Source organism: Gymnogyps californianus, chromosome 1 (assembly GCF_018139145.2).
Source record: "Gymnogyps californianus isolate 813 chromosome 1, ASM1813914v2, whole genome shotgun sequence".
Classification (NCBI taxonomy): Eukaryota; Metazoa; Chordata; class Aves; order Accipitriformes; family Cathartidae; genus Gymnogyps; species Gymnogyps californianus.
This window is the reverse complement of record NC_059471.1, coordinates 193719417-193736329: the sequence shown is the minus strand read 5'-3', so window position 1 is coordinate 193736329 and position 16913 is coordinate 193719417. Positions and strand designations below refer to the sequence as shown.

General features: G+C 37.8%; 2 protein-coding genes across 15 annotated transcripts in view; one reads left to right on the top strand and one right to left on the bottom strand.

Moving 5' to 3' along the window:
* The window catches only part of WNT16 (Wnt family member 16), an 873674-nt gene that overhangs the window by 337552 nt on the left and 519209 nt on the right, over positions 1 to 16913 (bottom strand). The gene's annotated exons all lie outside the window — the stretch shown is intronic.
* Positions 1 to 16913, top strand: part of CADPS2 (calcium dependent secretion activator 2) — a 327121-nt gene that overhangs the window by 265367 nt on the left and 44841 nt on the right. For 9 of the 14 annotated variants that reach the window (XM_050892956.1, XM_050892948.1, XM_050892951.1 and 6 more), the window contains 2 exons: positions 6975 to 7116; positions 15748 to 15903. In XM_050892956.1, the coding sequence (XP_050748913.1) occupies positions 6975 to 7116; positions 15748 to 15903 (298 nt within the window). Of the gene's footprint in view, positions 1 to 6974; positions 7117 to 7245; positions 7366 to 15747; positions 15904 to 16913 lie in introns of all 14 variants that reach the window. The other 5 variants (XM_050892946.1, XM_050892950.1, XM_050892947.1 and 2 more) reach the window with 1 other exon arrangement.

The following is a 16913-nucleotide window of genomic DNA, read 5'->3' as shown; positions in this document are numbered from 1 at the left end:
CCTCACGTGCAAAGAGGTTGCTGGTAGGCTACTGATTTTTCTTTCCTTAAAAGATTAAATGGATAATAGTGCTAAATGATTAAAACAGCCTTAGGAAAGACATTTTATGAAAACTTTCATGTCAAAGCAATTATTAGAAAGATTGTAAAACCTTAACTGAAGGATACCAAACAACTGCTGTATGAAATGTCACACCTGTATACCAATTTCAGTAATTCTCTAATGGTAATAGATATAGTAAATGACGGTTTCTGGCAAGCGAAAGCCATCTGGAAAATTATACACTTTTTTTTCCCAGAACTATTGGAAAGCAACCATGGAAATTAGTCACCTTTTAATCGGTGGATATGTTAGCAAGTGGCAAGTGACCATTCTACCAAGAACTGATTCCCAAGTGGAACATACCTCAGTGCTTATTCTTTAATTAACAGCCTTTTCACCTTGCAAGTGCATTAAAGCCATTAGAAAGAGCTCCCCATGCTTATATAATCAATTTTACAGTCTTCCAAAATGAAATAAATAATTCTGGCTTTACCCTAAGTGAAAACCTTTTTCTGAAAACTATCACCTTCATAAAGATAGATTTAGAAAAAAAAAATCTAAAAAGGGAAAAACTGGAATGTGGTCTCATGAGGATAAAAAGGCTAGTGTTAATAATTAACAAGGAGAGTGAAGTGGAGTAAATTAGCCATAATAGAGCCCACAGTGACTGGCAAAGTCACCTCTCATTATCAAAAAACTCATTAGGAAATGAAGAGGTGGAAATCCCACTGGGTTATTCTCACTCTCCAGCTATATCAGAGATTACTTTTCAGATTTCTTCCAAATGAAGAACTGTTAGGTCACCATATTGCATATTAGGTTAATCTTCAGTGAAATTTGGAGGACTGACACCTGCGTGTTATTCTATCTCAAGAGCTTTAAATGAGCTCTAAATCTGCGATGCAGGAGTCAGTTTTCACGTAAACCTGACATGAGTGAACTCCTAACAATAAAGAAACAATATAACATTTACAGCATTAAAGAAAACTTACATGTAAGACTATTTTTATAAATATGTCACTAAAATATAATATTAGGCCTATGAGATAATGAAAATACATAGTCTTTGCTATTCAAATAATATCAAATGTGTTATTTTACATCTTATACAAAACATCGTACAAGATTCCAGCCGAATACTTCAGAGCCAATATTCATTTAACAATGAGAAAAAAATGCATTTTCCAATACAGCATATAACTTCTCGCGAAGTAAAAGTGGGGAGGAAGGGGGAGTCCTGACTGAAGCTTCACATTTCTATTATGAAGGACTCCATTTTGAATCACTTTAGGCTTCTCGATTTTTTGCTGACCTTGTTCCACAACAATTAAGAGTTCATCAGTGAGTCATCAGTGATTGCTTTCCTGTTAAGTCTAACTGAAGAACTACTTAAAAAAATTGGAGGAGTATGATCTTCCTATCCTATAAAATATTTCAGCTTTTCTGACAAGAGCTAACAAATAACAAAAAGTGATTTAAAAAATGACATTTACTGTGGAGATGAGTAGTAGATTGTAGATAAATTTGTTGTGATTTTTCAAAATGTAAAGGTTTGAAAACAATATGGTAGCTGCTTTTATAGTATACATTGTAATGATCTCCAAAGTTTCTATTGTTCATAGACAATTATGCCTGACTGTGTAAAGCTTTGCAGATTGTACAGCGATAACATTACCCAATATCTCTCTATGATAGCGAAATTATTTTTTTTCCAGAATTGGATATTCGTAGAGGGAAGAAGGACATGGTTGTCCCAGGGTTGTGTCTTATTTTCTGTAATGACCATGTTACTTTTTGTCCACAGAGCCTATCAATTATGTTATGAAGGGGCCTGCTCTAGAGGGCAATTCACTTTCTGCAGTTGTTTAATTACTGAGATTAGTCAGGTTTTTAGTGCCTCAAGACAGACATGTATTAATTCCTCTTCGTTTAAGACAGTGTCAGAGATATCTTTTAGTGGTATATGCCTAGTTACATGAAGTGTCTATATATTTGGCTTATTTTAGAGGTTTTTCAATTGTATATTCAATATTCGGCTCCTTTCCTTGCCAAGTTTTCTTTCCAAGTGTCACTTACTGACACTACGTACTGTGCTGTTGCTCAGCATTATTGCATTACTACGTTGGCACAAATCAGTCAAAGCTAGGAGTATTATAAAGTTAACTCATAACCTTTGTTTTCCATCAAGTATTACTCAGTGAAATGTCTGTGTACCTGCTCTAACTCAGCCATGGTACACCTGTAGACAGTTTGATGAAGCTGATTTAGAAAAACCAGCATGCTGAGTGTTAGCCTCTTGAAAGCTATTGCCATTATCAGGGCTATTGATTTCAAACAGGAATTCTGTGATATGTTTTTTCCACTATTGCTGTTGCTAGTAGTGGAGTGGCAAACACCACCAAAGACAGCATCACCTTCCTGCTTTGTTACAGCCTGTGTACCACTTTTGTACTAGAATTTATGTATAACATCATAGCCCCTATCTTAAACTACAGGGTGAAGATAGAAAACAATTTGGATTTAAGGTAATCAGGGCAAACTTTATACCCACACCGATACCTCTCATCAAACCTTACACTTCTCATTAATTGTAGTGGGAATCTTTTCTTCGATCAGGGACTTACAATTTTTGCTCAGTCCTATTAGGAGCTGCTTTGAAATCATAACCTGCCTTCAGATAAGAGCTACATGGTTTGGTTATTCATACTGAGAGCTAACTCAAGCTGCATTATTGCCTACCACAATATCCAATAACCTTTTTGACTGAATGGGAGTTTTAGGCACAAGAAAATTGTACAGTAAGCTGTTCATGTCACTTTGTCTTATAAAGATGAAATAAATTTTCAGCTTGCTTCCACATGGTACATCTCTAAAATTCACTTTTAAAGTATGTCTTGTATGTAAAAATACACAACAATTTGTATATAAGCTGAGACACTTGCAATTTTCACCACAATTTAAGTAACTTTAATAAATGCTCTGTGGAGGCAGAATGTAATATAAACAGGAAATGAATGGAAATATAAACTTTCTTTTTACAGGTTATTGGGTGATTTTCAACTGCTATGAATAGAATATGGAGCCCCAAGGAAATTTCCTTCTTGAAATTTACTGGTTTTATTTTGGATTTAAAAATATGCCAGAAAATCCAAGTGGTGCCTTTCCGAGAATCCTGTGGGGAGCAGGATAATTGCAGACTGTCTGGCAAAGTGCTAATTTCGTCAGTGGAAAAGAGACTCATGTTAACCTGTATCATTCTTCCTTTCCTTTGATTCTGCAGAAGCTCTCAAGGACAACGTAACACACTGACTCCAGGATAACTCCTAAACTGTGCCTGTATAAGTAAAAGCAAAACAAGCCCCACAGCTTCTGTTGTACACAAGCACAGTAGATTCTTTTCCTACTGTTAGAGGAGAAACCTCATTCCAGTGCTGCATTATTAGACTGTACTTGTCATCTCTGGTCTTTTCTTGTCATATTTTAATATATTTCAGCTACCTAATATGTAAAAATTGAATAATTTTCATCTTCAACTTCAGTATTTCAAGAATTTTTCATTTGGGGATCTGTTTCTGTTCCTGTAATCCAGTTTCTATTAATATCATCTATGCATTAGCTTGCCCTGGCTAAGCCCATAGGCTTTCATTTTGTTGTTGTTTGTGTGAATACGAGATGGCTCATATGAAGAGGGTGTGGGGTGTCTGTATTGACAAGACAATGGAGAATTAAGCTACATAGCTTTGAAGACAAGTGGTAGTTGAGGGATTTGAAGTGTGGCATTTCCTCAAGGATCTCTTGTTTCCCGTCTGCTTTGATGCACAGGTGGTACCTTTTGGCAAGATCAATTCTAATCATAGGGTAGAGTGCCATGTGTCTGCTGATGATACTCAGCTATATCACTTACCCCTGCTCTCTGAGTTCTTTCTCTGCCCTGCAGTAATCCTTGACAGAGATCTCCAGATGGGTGAATCAGAGCTGCCATGTCCTCAGCCCTGGGAAAACACAATGTTCACCAGGTTGTTGATCCGAGACAGTGCTCTCGTGTGTGTGCCCACGTACAGAGGGAACTCTGTGGAGGAGCAGTCATATTAAAAGTCTTGGCATCATTTTGGAAAGTTTCACTTCCCTGCAAAGACTGGTGTCAGGATGTTAGGAAAATGATTCAGCTTTTTAAGTTGAACAGCTTTTATTGCCTGTGACTTCTTTAAATTTCATTCTGACTTCGGAATAACAAGAGTCGCCCTCCTGCCCATGAGGCTTTATTACTGTAATTCCCAGAGTAGGGCTTGTAGCGGAGCATTTCTGCAGTGTGCTCAGAAAACAGTAAACTACAAGCTCATCCCTTCAAGTAACTGTGATTGCCTGATTAATGTCAGTCCTGCACTGATTCGCTATAAAGCAGCAATATTGACTTAATTGACACAGGTGTATTCTTGTTGTTGTTTTTAAGCTCAAAGTTGCCTTGAAAAATCACCCTAATATGTAGCTTTCAAAATCAAATATGTTCATCAGCTGTTTACTGTGAAACCTTTGTGTTAATATCCAAATCATTCTCAGTTGTTATTATTGCTAGTCACAGATGCTGCAGTTCTAAGATATATAAATACAGAAAAAATAACAGTTTTGAGTGCCTGATATACAAATAATTATGCCAGAACTAGCTAGTTAATAAGTAGTTCTATGAGCAGTGTAAATAATGGAGCATGTTTGTAATGGACTCATAGGTGCTCTCAAGGGTGGATTCTCAAGTGTTTAATAAGAGATGAGCCTATGCCGCTGCCTTTTTCTCAGTGGAAACCCTAATAATATCTGCCTGCTACCTAGCTGCCTGTTTTCATGAAGCTTCATGTATCTGATATCTCCACCCCTGTGTGTAATATGGTTGAAATTAGCTGAAAGTTTCCAAATTCTTAGCAGGAGAGAGGCAGGTGAACAAAACCAGAGAGAGCTGATCGCATTAGTATTGTCTCCTTAGGTAAAAACAATTGATACATAATTTCCCGTTACTCTACAAGGAGGTTTTCAAGAAAGTAGTTCTTGCTTTCAGATCATTGTATTCAAGAAAAAAAAATAATGTTAGTGTCCAGATATTCAGCAACAAAGGCACTTCCTTGCAATACACGTAGCAATAGCGAACTGAAACTTGATGACACATTTTCCCCATAGTCTCCGTCTCTCCCAGGTTCAGTTTGTGGTGGATATCATTCAGGAATGGAAGGCAAAGGAGTTTCTGGAAGTTACAGAAATTATTTTTATATGTTAGACATGGAGTTGTACCAGTAGTGGAACCAGAGGGATTGTAATTTTATGAGATGATTTCCAAAGTTTTGAGCCCCATGATCCAGCCTTTTCTTCTTAGGAAGAGGAGGAAGCCTCCTCAAAATGTGGTTGTGGTACCCATCCAAATCAAATGAGAAGCCTGGATGCAGGAATAGGTGGGAGGAGAAACCCACAAGAGAATTTAAAACATCAGAATATGGGTGGGAGAAAAGGAGGGCTACCAAAATCATGAAAATTTCTCTCTGTGGCTCAGCTTGCCTGTATAATTTCCATGTACACATGGGAATATTCTTATAGGTCCTAATAATAGTGCTGGGTTAATGGGTGAACACAGACACATTCAAAACATGAAACTGATATACTCCCTTGGTGGGACAGGACATTAGTGTGCTAAGAGTTAGGAGTTGCTAAGAGAACATTTCAGGGAGTACAGAGACAAGCAGTGGTGGTGGCAAACTAATTTTCAGGTTTTAAGCATCTTCAGTTTGCATTGTGTATACAGTTTTTGTGCAGTAAATCCCATCTGTGAAGCAAGTAATTTTCTACTGCTTAGAGCTACTTTACTTTTCTTGAGTAATGTGCTTCATGCTTATAATATGCTCACCAGTCAACTCCATTTCTTTTGAAAAGCAAGAGAACACCTCTAGGTGTGTTACATGTTGTCAGCTTTCCTAAGCGCTTTCGGCAACTAGTTTTCAGGACTTCCTTTACATAGTTATAAAACTACAGTTGCTGTAAAGTTGCAGATAATCACACCAGAGAATTAGCAAACTTCCAGAAGGGAAGTGTAGAGTTAGCATCCTTTAAAATTTTGCAAGACAATTGAAAGGGCAGAGGAGAGGCAAGCTTGGCTGCTGAGGCTGCTTCACATGAACACAGACTGGCTGGGAGGTACTTTTCTTCGTGGGGGTCTTGATGAGGTTTGTGCACATGTCAGGATGGGAAAAGCCAGGATTCTGGTGGTGAGCTCTGCCCTTCAAGATTTTTATGTATGGACATGCATAGACATACCAAGACACGTTTTCTATTCAAGAGCTCATTGAATGTCCTGTGTAGCTATAGGCAGTGATTCAGGACTTTGCCGGCTCCCGAGCACACAGAGCAGATGGGTAAACTGTTCTTATTCCCCCAAACACTCGTATGTCACATGTTGCCTTTTTCCATTAAGCAATTTGGAGGAAATAGTGTATACCTCTATATTTTTGCACATAGCCTAGTGAGGCTGTAATGTTTTACTGTAACCTTTGTTCTTCTTAGCATAAGGAGAATAAAAATAATTGAATGACATTCAAATACTGTTTGTTTGGTTTGGTTTTTTTGTTCTGTCTTGGTGTCTAAGTATTGAACAAAACTGCCAATGCTTAGATCAGCAAAGTATATTATTAATTTTAAGAAGATGCAAAAGTGTTCTCATTCAACAAAGAACTTGGTATGTGCCTAGTTTTCATTACAGTGACAGTTTCAAATGTACTGCAGTGTCCTCATGGAGCACTTAATTTATCTTTTATGAACTGTATTTCCTACAGAAGTTGGATCTTGTTCTTAAAATGCTTTTGTGTACTAAAACATTTTAAGAGATACTTTTTTCCTATAGCAAAATAAAGTAGGGAAAGGCCTGACATTTTTTATTTGTGTTTTGTTTGTTTTTAAAGCATTTTTGTGCAATGGAAAGTTTCACAAGCACTTGCAAGAAATTTTTGTTCCCATGGTCATCCGCTACATCGATCTCATGGAATCATCTATTGCCCAGTCCATTCACAGAGGTCTTGAACAAGAGTCGTGGCAACCTGTCAAGTAAGTGCCTTCTACAAGAGCTGAACGAAGCACCTGCCTATAGCTTTCTGTCTAATCAGGTGTTCTCCCCCGTTGTCCTCTAAATATTCTATTTTTTATTGTATTCCTACATTGTTTATTTCTTCACAGGAGCATCACCAACAGTCTTCCTAATGTAGCTCTTCCAAAAGTTCCAAGTTTGCCTCTTAATCTTCCACAAATACCTAGCTTTACTACACCAACCTGGATGACTTCTTTGTATGACTCCACGTGTGTATTCTTCAATAACCTTCTGACTGTATGTCAGCTCTGCATGGCCTTGCTAGTGTTCTGTGCAGCTGTATTTGGATTGCATGGTGTTTATGATCTCTTAGTTGGAAATTATTGTTTCTTGGGAGTGAGCCAAGCATGGACTGTCAGTGAGTTGCGCTTTCTAGTGCATTAAAATGTAGCAGTCTTAAACCTGGTAACTTACAAAATCAACTTGGCAAAGGTCTGTCATAGTATGAATGGTGTTTAATACCCTAAACAACTTAATGACTCTTCTGAATTAATAAGCAGTGGGGAACCTTTTGGATAACTGATTTTAGATCATGGTTTTGTAAAGTGAGGCAGCCCATCATATTTTTGCATGGGTTTGATTAACTCATTGTATATTGGTTCTGAAAGTCATTCATTGCAAATATTATCATTAGATTAAATATCCATGTTACAGGAAAATAGTAAAAGGTTAATAAGTACCCAGAATAGAAGTACATCCATTTCTTTGTCTGTTTGAAAAAATATGTATTTCTTTTTGATTTCTCCCCAACACTTCAGTGCTCTTTTCTTAAAAAAAAAAAAAAAAAATAGAGCAGACGTGCCCTGTTCTGTGGGAATATTCCCATAGTTACAGGCCAGATTTCTGTGTGAGGACACATTCATATACATTAAAGAAAGGCTCAAGAAGAACCTTATTTTAGCTAAAGTTGTATTAGGAAAGGATAAATGTGAAAGACTTCAAAAACCACACGTTCAAGATGCAAAGCTAGATAATATGATTTCAAGCCAAGTATTGTCCTCTCCAGTTTTATGATGGAGTTAAACACTCCTAGCAAGCACTCAGATCCATTACTGCAAGAATTCATAGAATCATAGAATACCAGATTGGAAGGCACCTCAAGGATCATCTGGTCCAACCTTTCTTGGCAAAAGCACTGTCTAGACAAGATGGCCCAGCACCCTGTCCAGCTGAATCTTAAAAGTGTCCAATGCTGGGAAATCCACCACTTCCCTGGGGAGATTATTCCAATGGCTGGTTGTTCTCATTGTGAAAAATTTTCCTCTTGTGTCCAATAGGAATCTCCCCACGAGTAACTTGTACCCATTACCCCTCGTCTTTTCCATGTGACTCCTTGTAAAAAGGGAGTTGATAGTTTGTGCTCTGCCAGACTTCTGGCACTTGTCTATTGAGTATTATGATTATTGTTCTGCTGCTAATTCCCCTAAAAGTTGACAAAATTCCTCTTAATCCTTGGCTTTGGTACCTTTTGTGTTTACTATAATAATGCTAGGTTTCTCCTGATGTGCTTATGCAAGTCATTTCAGCTTTGAATACAAACTAATTGGTCTTCTGCTACTCAAATTCCTTTCTGTTATTCCCATGCTTTCAAGGCTTACTTTTTTTTTAAAGAATAGCTTTCAGAGTTAAGAGTTGTTATAATCTCAGATGTGGTCTTCTTACAGTCTGTATTCTAGCAGCCCCATCCAGTAAAAATAACTTGTACATATTAAAATTAATGTATTTTGAATATTGAATTTATAATTAATATATAATAAATATGGATTCTGGTTGGAGGATTATAGGGGTAGATCTTTCCTAAATGAAGGTTTTGGTGTGGACTGTGTTGTCAAAAAATGTGCGAGTATAGTGAAATTCAGCCATTGGCTCATCCCCCTTGCACATCTTCTGGTATTAAGGTTCATGGTGTTTATGGCAAAGTATGCATAACATCCTAAACTAATCAGTGGGGTTTTCAAAGCATTCAGTGAACAGAGGTTGACGTGTGTTGTAAGCACTTGCCAGCAGTAGCTGTCGCTCTGCTGCTTCTCAAGAGAAGTGGGGACGAGCGGTGTCCCCACTGTGGTGTGACCTTTGTAAGGTCATCATCCCCTTTCAGCCGCCTCTCACAGCATTCGAGAAGAGGTCTGCCAAGGTGCCGGCTCCATTGTAGTCACCTCTTCATGTTCTTTTTCCCTAAATGTAGAGCTTTGAAGTTGTGTTTTATAAAATGTGTATAAATTAACATTCAAGATTGTAGGTAGTATTAAGTTACTTTTGTAATACTGTGGAATTCAGGTAGTATTTTAAGAATCAGCCTACCTATGTCCTACTGAAGAGCAAAGTAACTTCTCAGAATGGCCATGTATTGTATTTGGATCAAAAAATGAAAGCGAAGGCACTGCAAGCCAGTTAATTCTTCCTCCCATGCTAATGAGTTTCCTCTTTCCTGCTGGTTACTTTCGCTAGCAATGGTTTACTTTCGCTATTACATGAAAGAAAGGAGGAGCGTTTTATTTCCCCCACTTCTCCCATCCCATCCTTTTCAGGAAGAACAAAGCTTCCTCTTTCTAGTTAAATTCTCCAGTGGGGAGTAACCAAATACCTAGGCTCCAATACCTGTTAAGCAAAACCTGATGTTTCCTGTCAGTTTTCCCTTTTGGTGTGATGAACACTAGAGTGACATATTACATTGTACATAGAGTCAGCGGAGGCACCTAAATTCAGGAGCCCAAGCCCTGCTTTGTCAGTCATCCCAAGTGGTTCCTTCTCTCCACTGACTCCCCCAAGTCCTTCTCTCCCAGTTCACTGTGCTCCCTCCTCCGGGCCACACAGCTGATGCTTTGGCAAGAAGATGACTACGTATATCACTAAGTTGTGCTGGACTTCTCTCTTTCTCTTTGAAAGTGATGATTTTGGCCAATTAATCATTATCAATTTGAATTACACAATGAAGAATCTACCGGCAAAAGGAATGAGAAAAAGCAGTCTGTGAGCCAACTGAGTTATAGTTAAATGTTTACCAAGAATGCCAAGTCCTGTGTCTATTTTGTCTGCAATAGGAAGAGATTTCATATTCTCCAAACTTTACTAATGTTCATGTTCATGCTCTTATGTTCATCTTTAAGTCCATTCACATTCAACAGAGCTGTTATGTGCCTACCTAAGATCTTTTGCTGAAAAGAAAGAGGTGAAAATATATTCAGTTAGGCATTTCTTTGTGTGCTTTATTGATGAAAATAGATTTTCCTCTCTTTCACTTAAAAGTTGCTGCAATTCTTTTGAACGTTACTAGAGAAGATTGTTTATATTTTTTAATTAACTGATGCTTTTTTTTTTCCTTGATCACATGTTTTGGAGCAGTAAATGTATGCTGCTTATAACAGCGCTTAGGAAGATCATTACCTCATTTTCAGTTGTTTTGGCTTAACCTTTTATTATTGGGCATTGGAAAGGGAGATATGAAAAGGGGAAAGTGTTATGAGTAGTAGTCTGTTTTTCTTGATTGGTCTCAGGAGAGGACAACTCAGAGGACACCTTGGCTAGACATGCAGAGCACTGTGGATTACTGGCTGAAGACAACATCTTTAAAGAGCAAAAAAGTTTGAATATTCTGTAAAAGCTTCTAATCAGCCAGAATGAGGGGTTTTTTTCCTTACTTATTCATTAATTCACATGTACTACTTTAAATTGCATTTTTGTTCCATTTCATATTTTAAATTTAATTTCTCTGCCTCTTCTGGACCTGGCTTTTCAGTTAGATTTGTGGGTGATTTTAATTGTTTATGGTTTAATTTATATATTATTATTTTCACTGCAGACATGACATAGATTCACTGACCAAAACTATTATAGATACAGACCTAAGGTTGTTTGCTGCTATCTGGTGCCGGTCTAGAACGTCAGGTTCAGCAAAACTCAAGGCTGGGGAAACATGGAATAAGATACATGCTTGCAGGAGAATAGTCTTGTCTTGTCTTCCAACCAGAACTGGCAACATCAAAGGAAATGTGTCAGCTATATTCTTCCTGCTATGGCTCAGCTATAATGAGTGAGAAGAGGGACCGGCTGGAGCAATCGCAGTGCTCTGATTGTGATATGAAGGGGTCTGGTCTGAATGTGTCTGAGCTCTCATGCTGGACCTCTCTGTGTGTTTATGCATGCTGAGTAAGTCAGGAGGCCACGTTTCAGCGCTGGTTTGGGGGGTTGCATCTGTAGTGCCACATGCATTCCTGTCGCAGTGCTTGCCTCCAGTCAAGTGGTAGGAGGCCATGGTCTGTGTTTTTAAGGATGGGTATTTAAAACTATAGCTACAGTACTGATGGAGTAGTGAAATTTAGCTGATCTTTCTGTGGAATAAGGAGTTTTGAATATAGCTAGTTCCCATTGAGCGATCTGTAAGATGAATGCATATTGCGGGCCAAATTTATTTTCTTCTAAAAATACTAACACGCAGGACGAAAGAAGACTCAAGAAACATGTTTTGGTTGCTTGATCCTCAGGTTGCCTCACTCTTGAACTAAGTAAGAGGAACCATGAAGTAACTCTGTTCCTAATATCTTTGAGGGACCATACACAAGCTGTTACTTGCCAAAGTTCTGCTCCAGCCTTCCCCCTCATCTACTGGTGGAAAACAGAGAGACGGGGCTAAGTGTCATTGACTCTGTAATTACTGAAAATCCTTTTCTGTTGAAGAAATTCTCAGTTGACTTTCTGAGCCCTGAATATAGGTCTTGAGGCAGCATAAAGGAAGTAGAGCTGGAGCTCACAAGCTGGGGGCTCACAGAGGACATAGAGCTGGTGCCCTGTTTTGTAAACAGTCCTCACAAAACACTGATGGGTAGTAACTCAGTAATAACCTTAAAAAAAAGATAATTGCAGTAATTTATAAAATCACCATCATTGCCCTTGGTAAATTCTACAAGAATGGAAGCCAGCTGCTTTTGAATCTTGTGGTTGATTGAGAATGTCCTTAGATATTTAATATTTCTGCTATATTTTCATATCCCAAGCTACCCTCTGGAGTTTCACATCTAGGCAAGAAATGATATGTTCTACATCTACTCTGGAGTCGTGTGTGTGCTGATCTTGCAGCCAGTGTGCCTTATTAGTGGACTGTTTGACTAATTGCTACTGCTTAGGTAGCTGGCAAGCCTAGTGGGAAGCTGCCTCTCTCAGCTGTCAGTGGATAACTGAATTACTTAGGAGGCTGTATGCAGCTCCTAAGTTTAATATTCTGCAGGGTCTTGGAGAAACGTTATGTCTTGGACCTTTTTTTGCTGTGTTCAGTACGATGCAAGACATAAAGCCATAAAATAATTCAGGTTAAAATGGACCTCTGGAGATACATGGCCCACTCTCCCAGTCAAAGTGTGACCAAATACAAAGTTAAATTGCCATTAAAAAAAAAACTTAGGATGGGCATAATATTTGTCTCTTTTAATCATTGGAAACCTTCTCTTACTGCTGTGACCTGATTAAAATGAGTGGACAACTAGATAGTACCTTTTGCACAAAAAACTAGTGCTGAAAGCTTAAGCTTTGACCAGCAAAACAGTAGAGTTTGTGCTTAGTTTTAAAAATATGGATAACTATATTGAATATAGTTTTTAAAGAAAGAGTACCAGTTCAGTTTCCTGGTAGAGCAATATTCCATTCATTAGATTGAAGTAGCTTTACCATACATGTTCAAATAAAAACTTTTCAATAGCCAAGAATGTGTCTTATCCCTTCACCAGAAAAAATGGTTCTGGAATTATGGATGTAGATTCAAATGCTTTGATGGTTTGATTCAAATACAGGAATTCCTCCTGCTGCCAGGAGGAGGTAAAAACTGAGTTTGGCTCTTCTTCATGTTACACTTTATGGAGTATTAAACCCTGAAGTGACATAACCAGCTCCTAGTAGGGAAAGCAAATCTATAGACTGTACAGCTACTTTAGGGTATTGAGGAATGTGCTGACAATTAATACTATTTCTAATGCTTTTATTGAATAAGGGCCAGAAAAAATCCTAAAATCCAAATAAAACAAGTATCTGGTACAAGTAGCAGTAACAAGGTGATTGAAATCACTGTTTTCTGCAGCATTTAACAAACAAATTAGACATTTGTGTCTGGATCTGTGAACTAGGAACAAATAGTTTCTGTTGTAGCACTTTATTTTGCTTCCCCATCTTATTAGTATAATATGTTAGTCAAATTCAAATGTCATTGGACAATGCTGAATAAAAAATTGAAGAATGGGAGCTCAAAATGATATGAAAAGAGAATGAATGAATTAGTGTTTCTCACAGAATGAATTAGTGTTTCATGAACCTGTGTCTATTATTACATTTATTCTAATTGTGAAACTTTATTTGGTAGTCTAATGAAACCAAATTAAGTGGCTACCAGGGAGTGAACGTGCATAAGAATACATTGATGTTATTGAGAGCATATTAGTCCTCCTGAGTCCTGAAGAATTTCATTTGGAATTCCATTAGGCAAAAAAGAAAAAACTACGGAAGAATAAAAAATTATTAAATTGTATGATCTGATGATGAAAAATGGTAGTTCTGTTTCTTGAGAAAGTATGGTTGGTTTTCTAGAAAATATGTGTTCTTATCAACTGTAATATATATACTGAGATTGTCCCCATTTCTGTCCCTATATAATTTGTCTTCTTCTTTTACCCCAGTCATCTCAAAAATTGACTTGGTCACTTTTGAATCAAATAATGTGTATAACGTAGCATCTACAACTTCACTCACTGCCAGCGTACACAGCAGATGTAATGAAATCTTCAATATTTGCTTATCATGTAACTTAAGAAACAGTCTAACAGGTTTATAATCTTTCTGAGAAGTTTTGGTGGTTTGTTATTTCTATTTCTTAATTAAACTTAGTGGTGTATAAAAGTGCTCCCTACTCAGGTCCAACCTTAACAGGTAACGTCCCTGTGCAAGTTGAAACCTTAGCAGTCCCATGGGCCTTTTTCCAGTTTCTGCTGTTTTCTTTCAGGAGCACGATACAATGTAAAATTAACAATTACTGTTTAAAATAAGTGGGGAAAATATGCATGATATCAAAAAAGCCTGTCTAGAACTGTGGACTATCCTGCTACGCATAGTGAAGATATCAGAACTTGCGCCATTTAAAACCAAAGCCGAAGTCAGGGTCGGTCACTTGGAGCCAGCCTTTTCCTTAGGCAGACGCCCCTGCTCCCAGCTTGTCACCCACTGCCCAGCCCTTGCTGGCTGCCCCCTTCGCCTGGCCCGGCAGCCCCTTTCAGCACTGAGATGGCATTTCAGGAGACAGCGATGGCTCTGAAGTCGTGGTAGCGTTAAGGCAGCGGGGCAAGGGGGCAGTTGGGTGGGTCTGGAAGGTGGTGGGGTGCTGTGAGACAGAAGCAGTGCTCCTCCTGCCTCCGTGCTGCCTCTTCAGAGCCCTGAACATGAGCTGTGCTTTGCTTCACTTCACCACCCACTGTTTCGGCTAGGAACCGGTGAGTGGTGCGACCATCTGAGGAGTGCATTAGGTGGTCAGATATTAGAGGTCCTTTCTATTTTTTTCATTTGTTTTTTAATCTGACCCTGTTCTGTCCTGTGCACACTCAGCACTCAATGACTCCTTTCATGAGAGCTGGGGTCACTTAACACTTCAATAATTATGTTCTTTTGTCATGAGGCAGAAGAAAGAAAATGGCAGTAGTGACATATTTAAACTATTTGGATCTGAATTGGGACTGTCAGGCTGAGTTTTGGTTGCTTGTGTCACTAATATCCTGGAATGCCATGCTGTGTAGTATAACTGTCCTTAAACAATAATCCGCGCATAGCAATACAACGCATCATGAAAATACAATTAATCTGCGATGACAGTGGAAGTGTAACTTTAGTTACTGCTGAGATTAGCCTTAAATTATTGTATCTTATCACAAGCAAATGTCTTTAAATTTAGCAATCGGTTCAGGGTGGAAGAACTTTAAAACTACGTGGGCAATCTGAGATGACATAGAGCCGTATTAATCCCCTGTTTTGTTTGTGCACAAATTTCTTTAAATAGTTTCTGTTCTCTTTTTTCCACCAGGATGTGATGTTATTCCCTCAGTTAGAATTAATGAGCATTTATCAAGGGACTATTTGTCTGGGTATCTCTTTTACAGTATTACTACTAGAATCCTCATTTCTTTGGTAGGCTTATCTACCAGAGTTATGAAGGCAAGAAAACATATGTGCAAAGTCTTCACTGTTTTGAAAAGGTCCTTACTAATTAATAATTCCTGTACCCTTTATTTTTCCTGTCTTGATCTGAAATTTGAGCTACTTCATTCTCCATGTTCCCCAACATCCCATCTACCTCCCTAGCCTGTCATATTTCTCAGCTAACAGATGAGAAAACTTTACTTTTTTCACCCTAATGGGAATTATTTTAAATTTTCCATGACCATTTTCACATTCTTGGAATAAGAGCAACTGTGTTATGAGATACAGGGAAGTTAAGTGAAGTGAAGGAGGAAGATGGTGTGATAAGGAAATCTTATTACCTTAGATAATTCTGTGGCAACTGGGATAGACATCCATACATTTATCTTCTGTTTCTTGGGGACTTTGTTTTGTTTTGTTTCTTACAGCAATGGCTCAGCTACATCAGAAGATCTTTTCTGGAAACTGGATGCTCTGCAGATGTTTGTTTTTGATCTTCACTGGCCAGAACCAGAATTTGCCCACCATTTAGAGCAGAGACTTAAGCTCATGGCCACTGACATGATAGAAGCCTGCGTTAAAAGGTACAGTTGAAACGATCAATTAAAAATTGGGAGAGATTTGAAAATTAACATAGGAACAGCCATACTGGCTTGCAGAGGTGCATCTGTACCAGAATCCTGTCATAGGAATCAGGGCAACTGTAAAGAGATCATGACTTGTGTGTATTTCCCAGCATCTGGCAATCAGCAATTTGGCAACATCTAGGAAATACCAAGGAGAGTTTCTACCTATGTTGTGAATAGACCCTTGAAAGTGAATAAACCAAATCTCTTTTCTATTCCATATTTGTGGCAAATATTAACAAATCTCAGAATTCTGCTAGAAGAAATCCTTTTTCTTTTTGTAAATTTCCCTTCTCCATTACTATATTATTCTTTATGTTCAGTTAATAATACTACTTAATTTGTCATTATTTTAGAGTACTCTGTCTAAGAAATATGTTACAAACTAAAGAATATACAGCATTTCTGCATTTATACAATAAATAAAAGAAGGCTATCTGTAAGTCATCCAACTGAAACTAAGTTTTATATTGCTAAGCTTCTGGAAATTATAGAAAACATAGTGTTTTTTTCTTGAACTGTATCTTGTAATTATGGGTATATTCTTTTAAATTAAGCATAGGTGATCTAAAAAGATCTCTGCCATAGCTTTCAGTACATATCATTGAGTTTAGAAGAAGTATCTGTATGTCTAGAAAATTTACAGGGATCTGCTGTTAGGTGCTTCAGAAGCCATGATCCCACATACAGAGAAAGCTTAGTCTGGACACATAAAAACACTGATTTTAAAAAAAATAAATAGAGGAATGGGCAAAAAATAAAGGAAGTTTGTAGACAATTTAATAGTGTCAATCAGAAAATATACAACATTGATAAGGAAGGCTAAAGAAACAGAGAACCTTTAACATCCACTAAGGTTAAATCTGATAACATAGTATTTTGTTATTTTCTGTTAAACACAGTAGGAACAAGGAGAACCTCAGGCTTAGTGTATGAGCCTGTTGCTAGAGCTACAGTGATGAAATCAC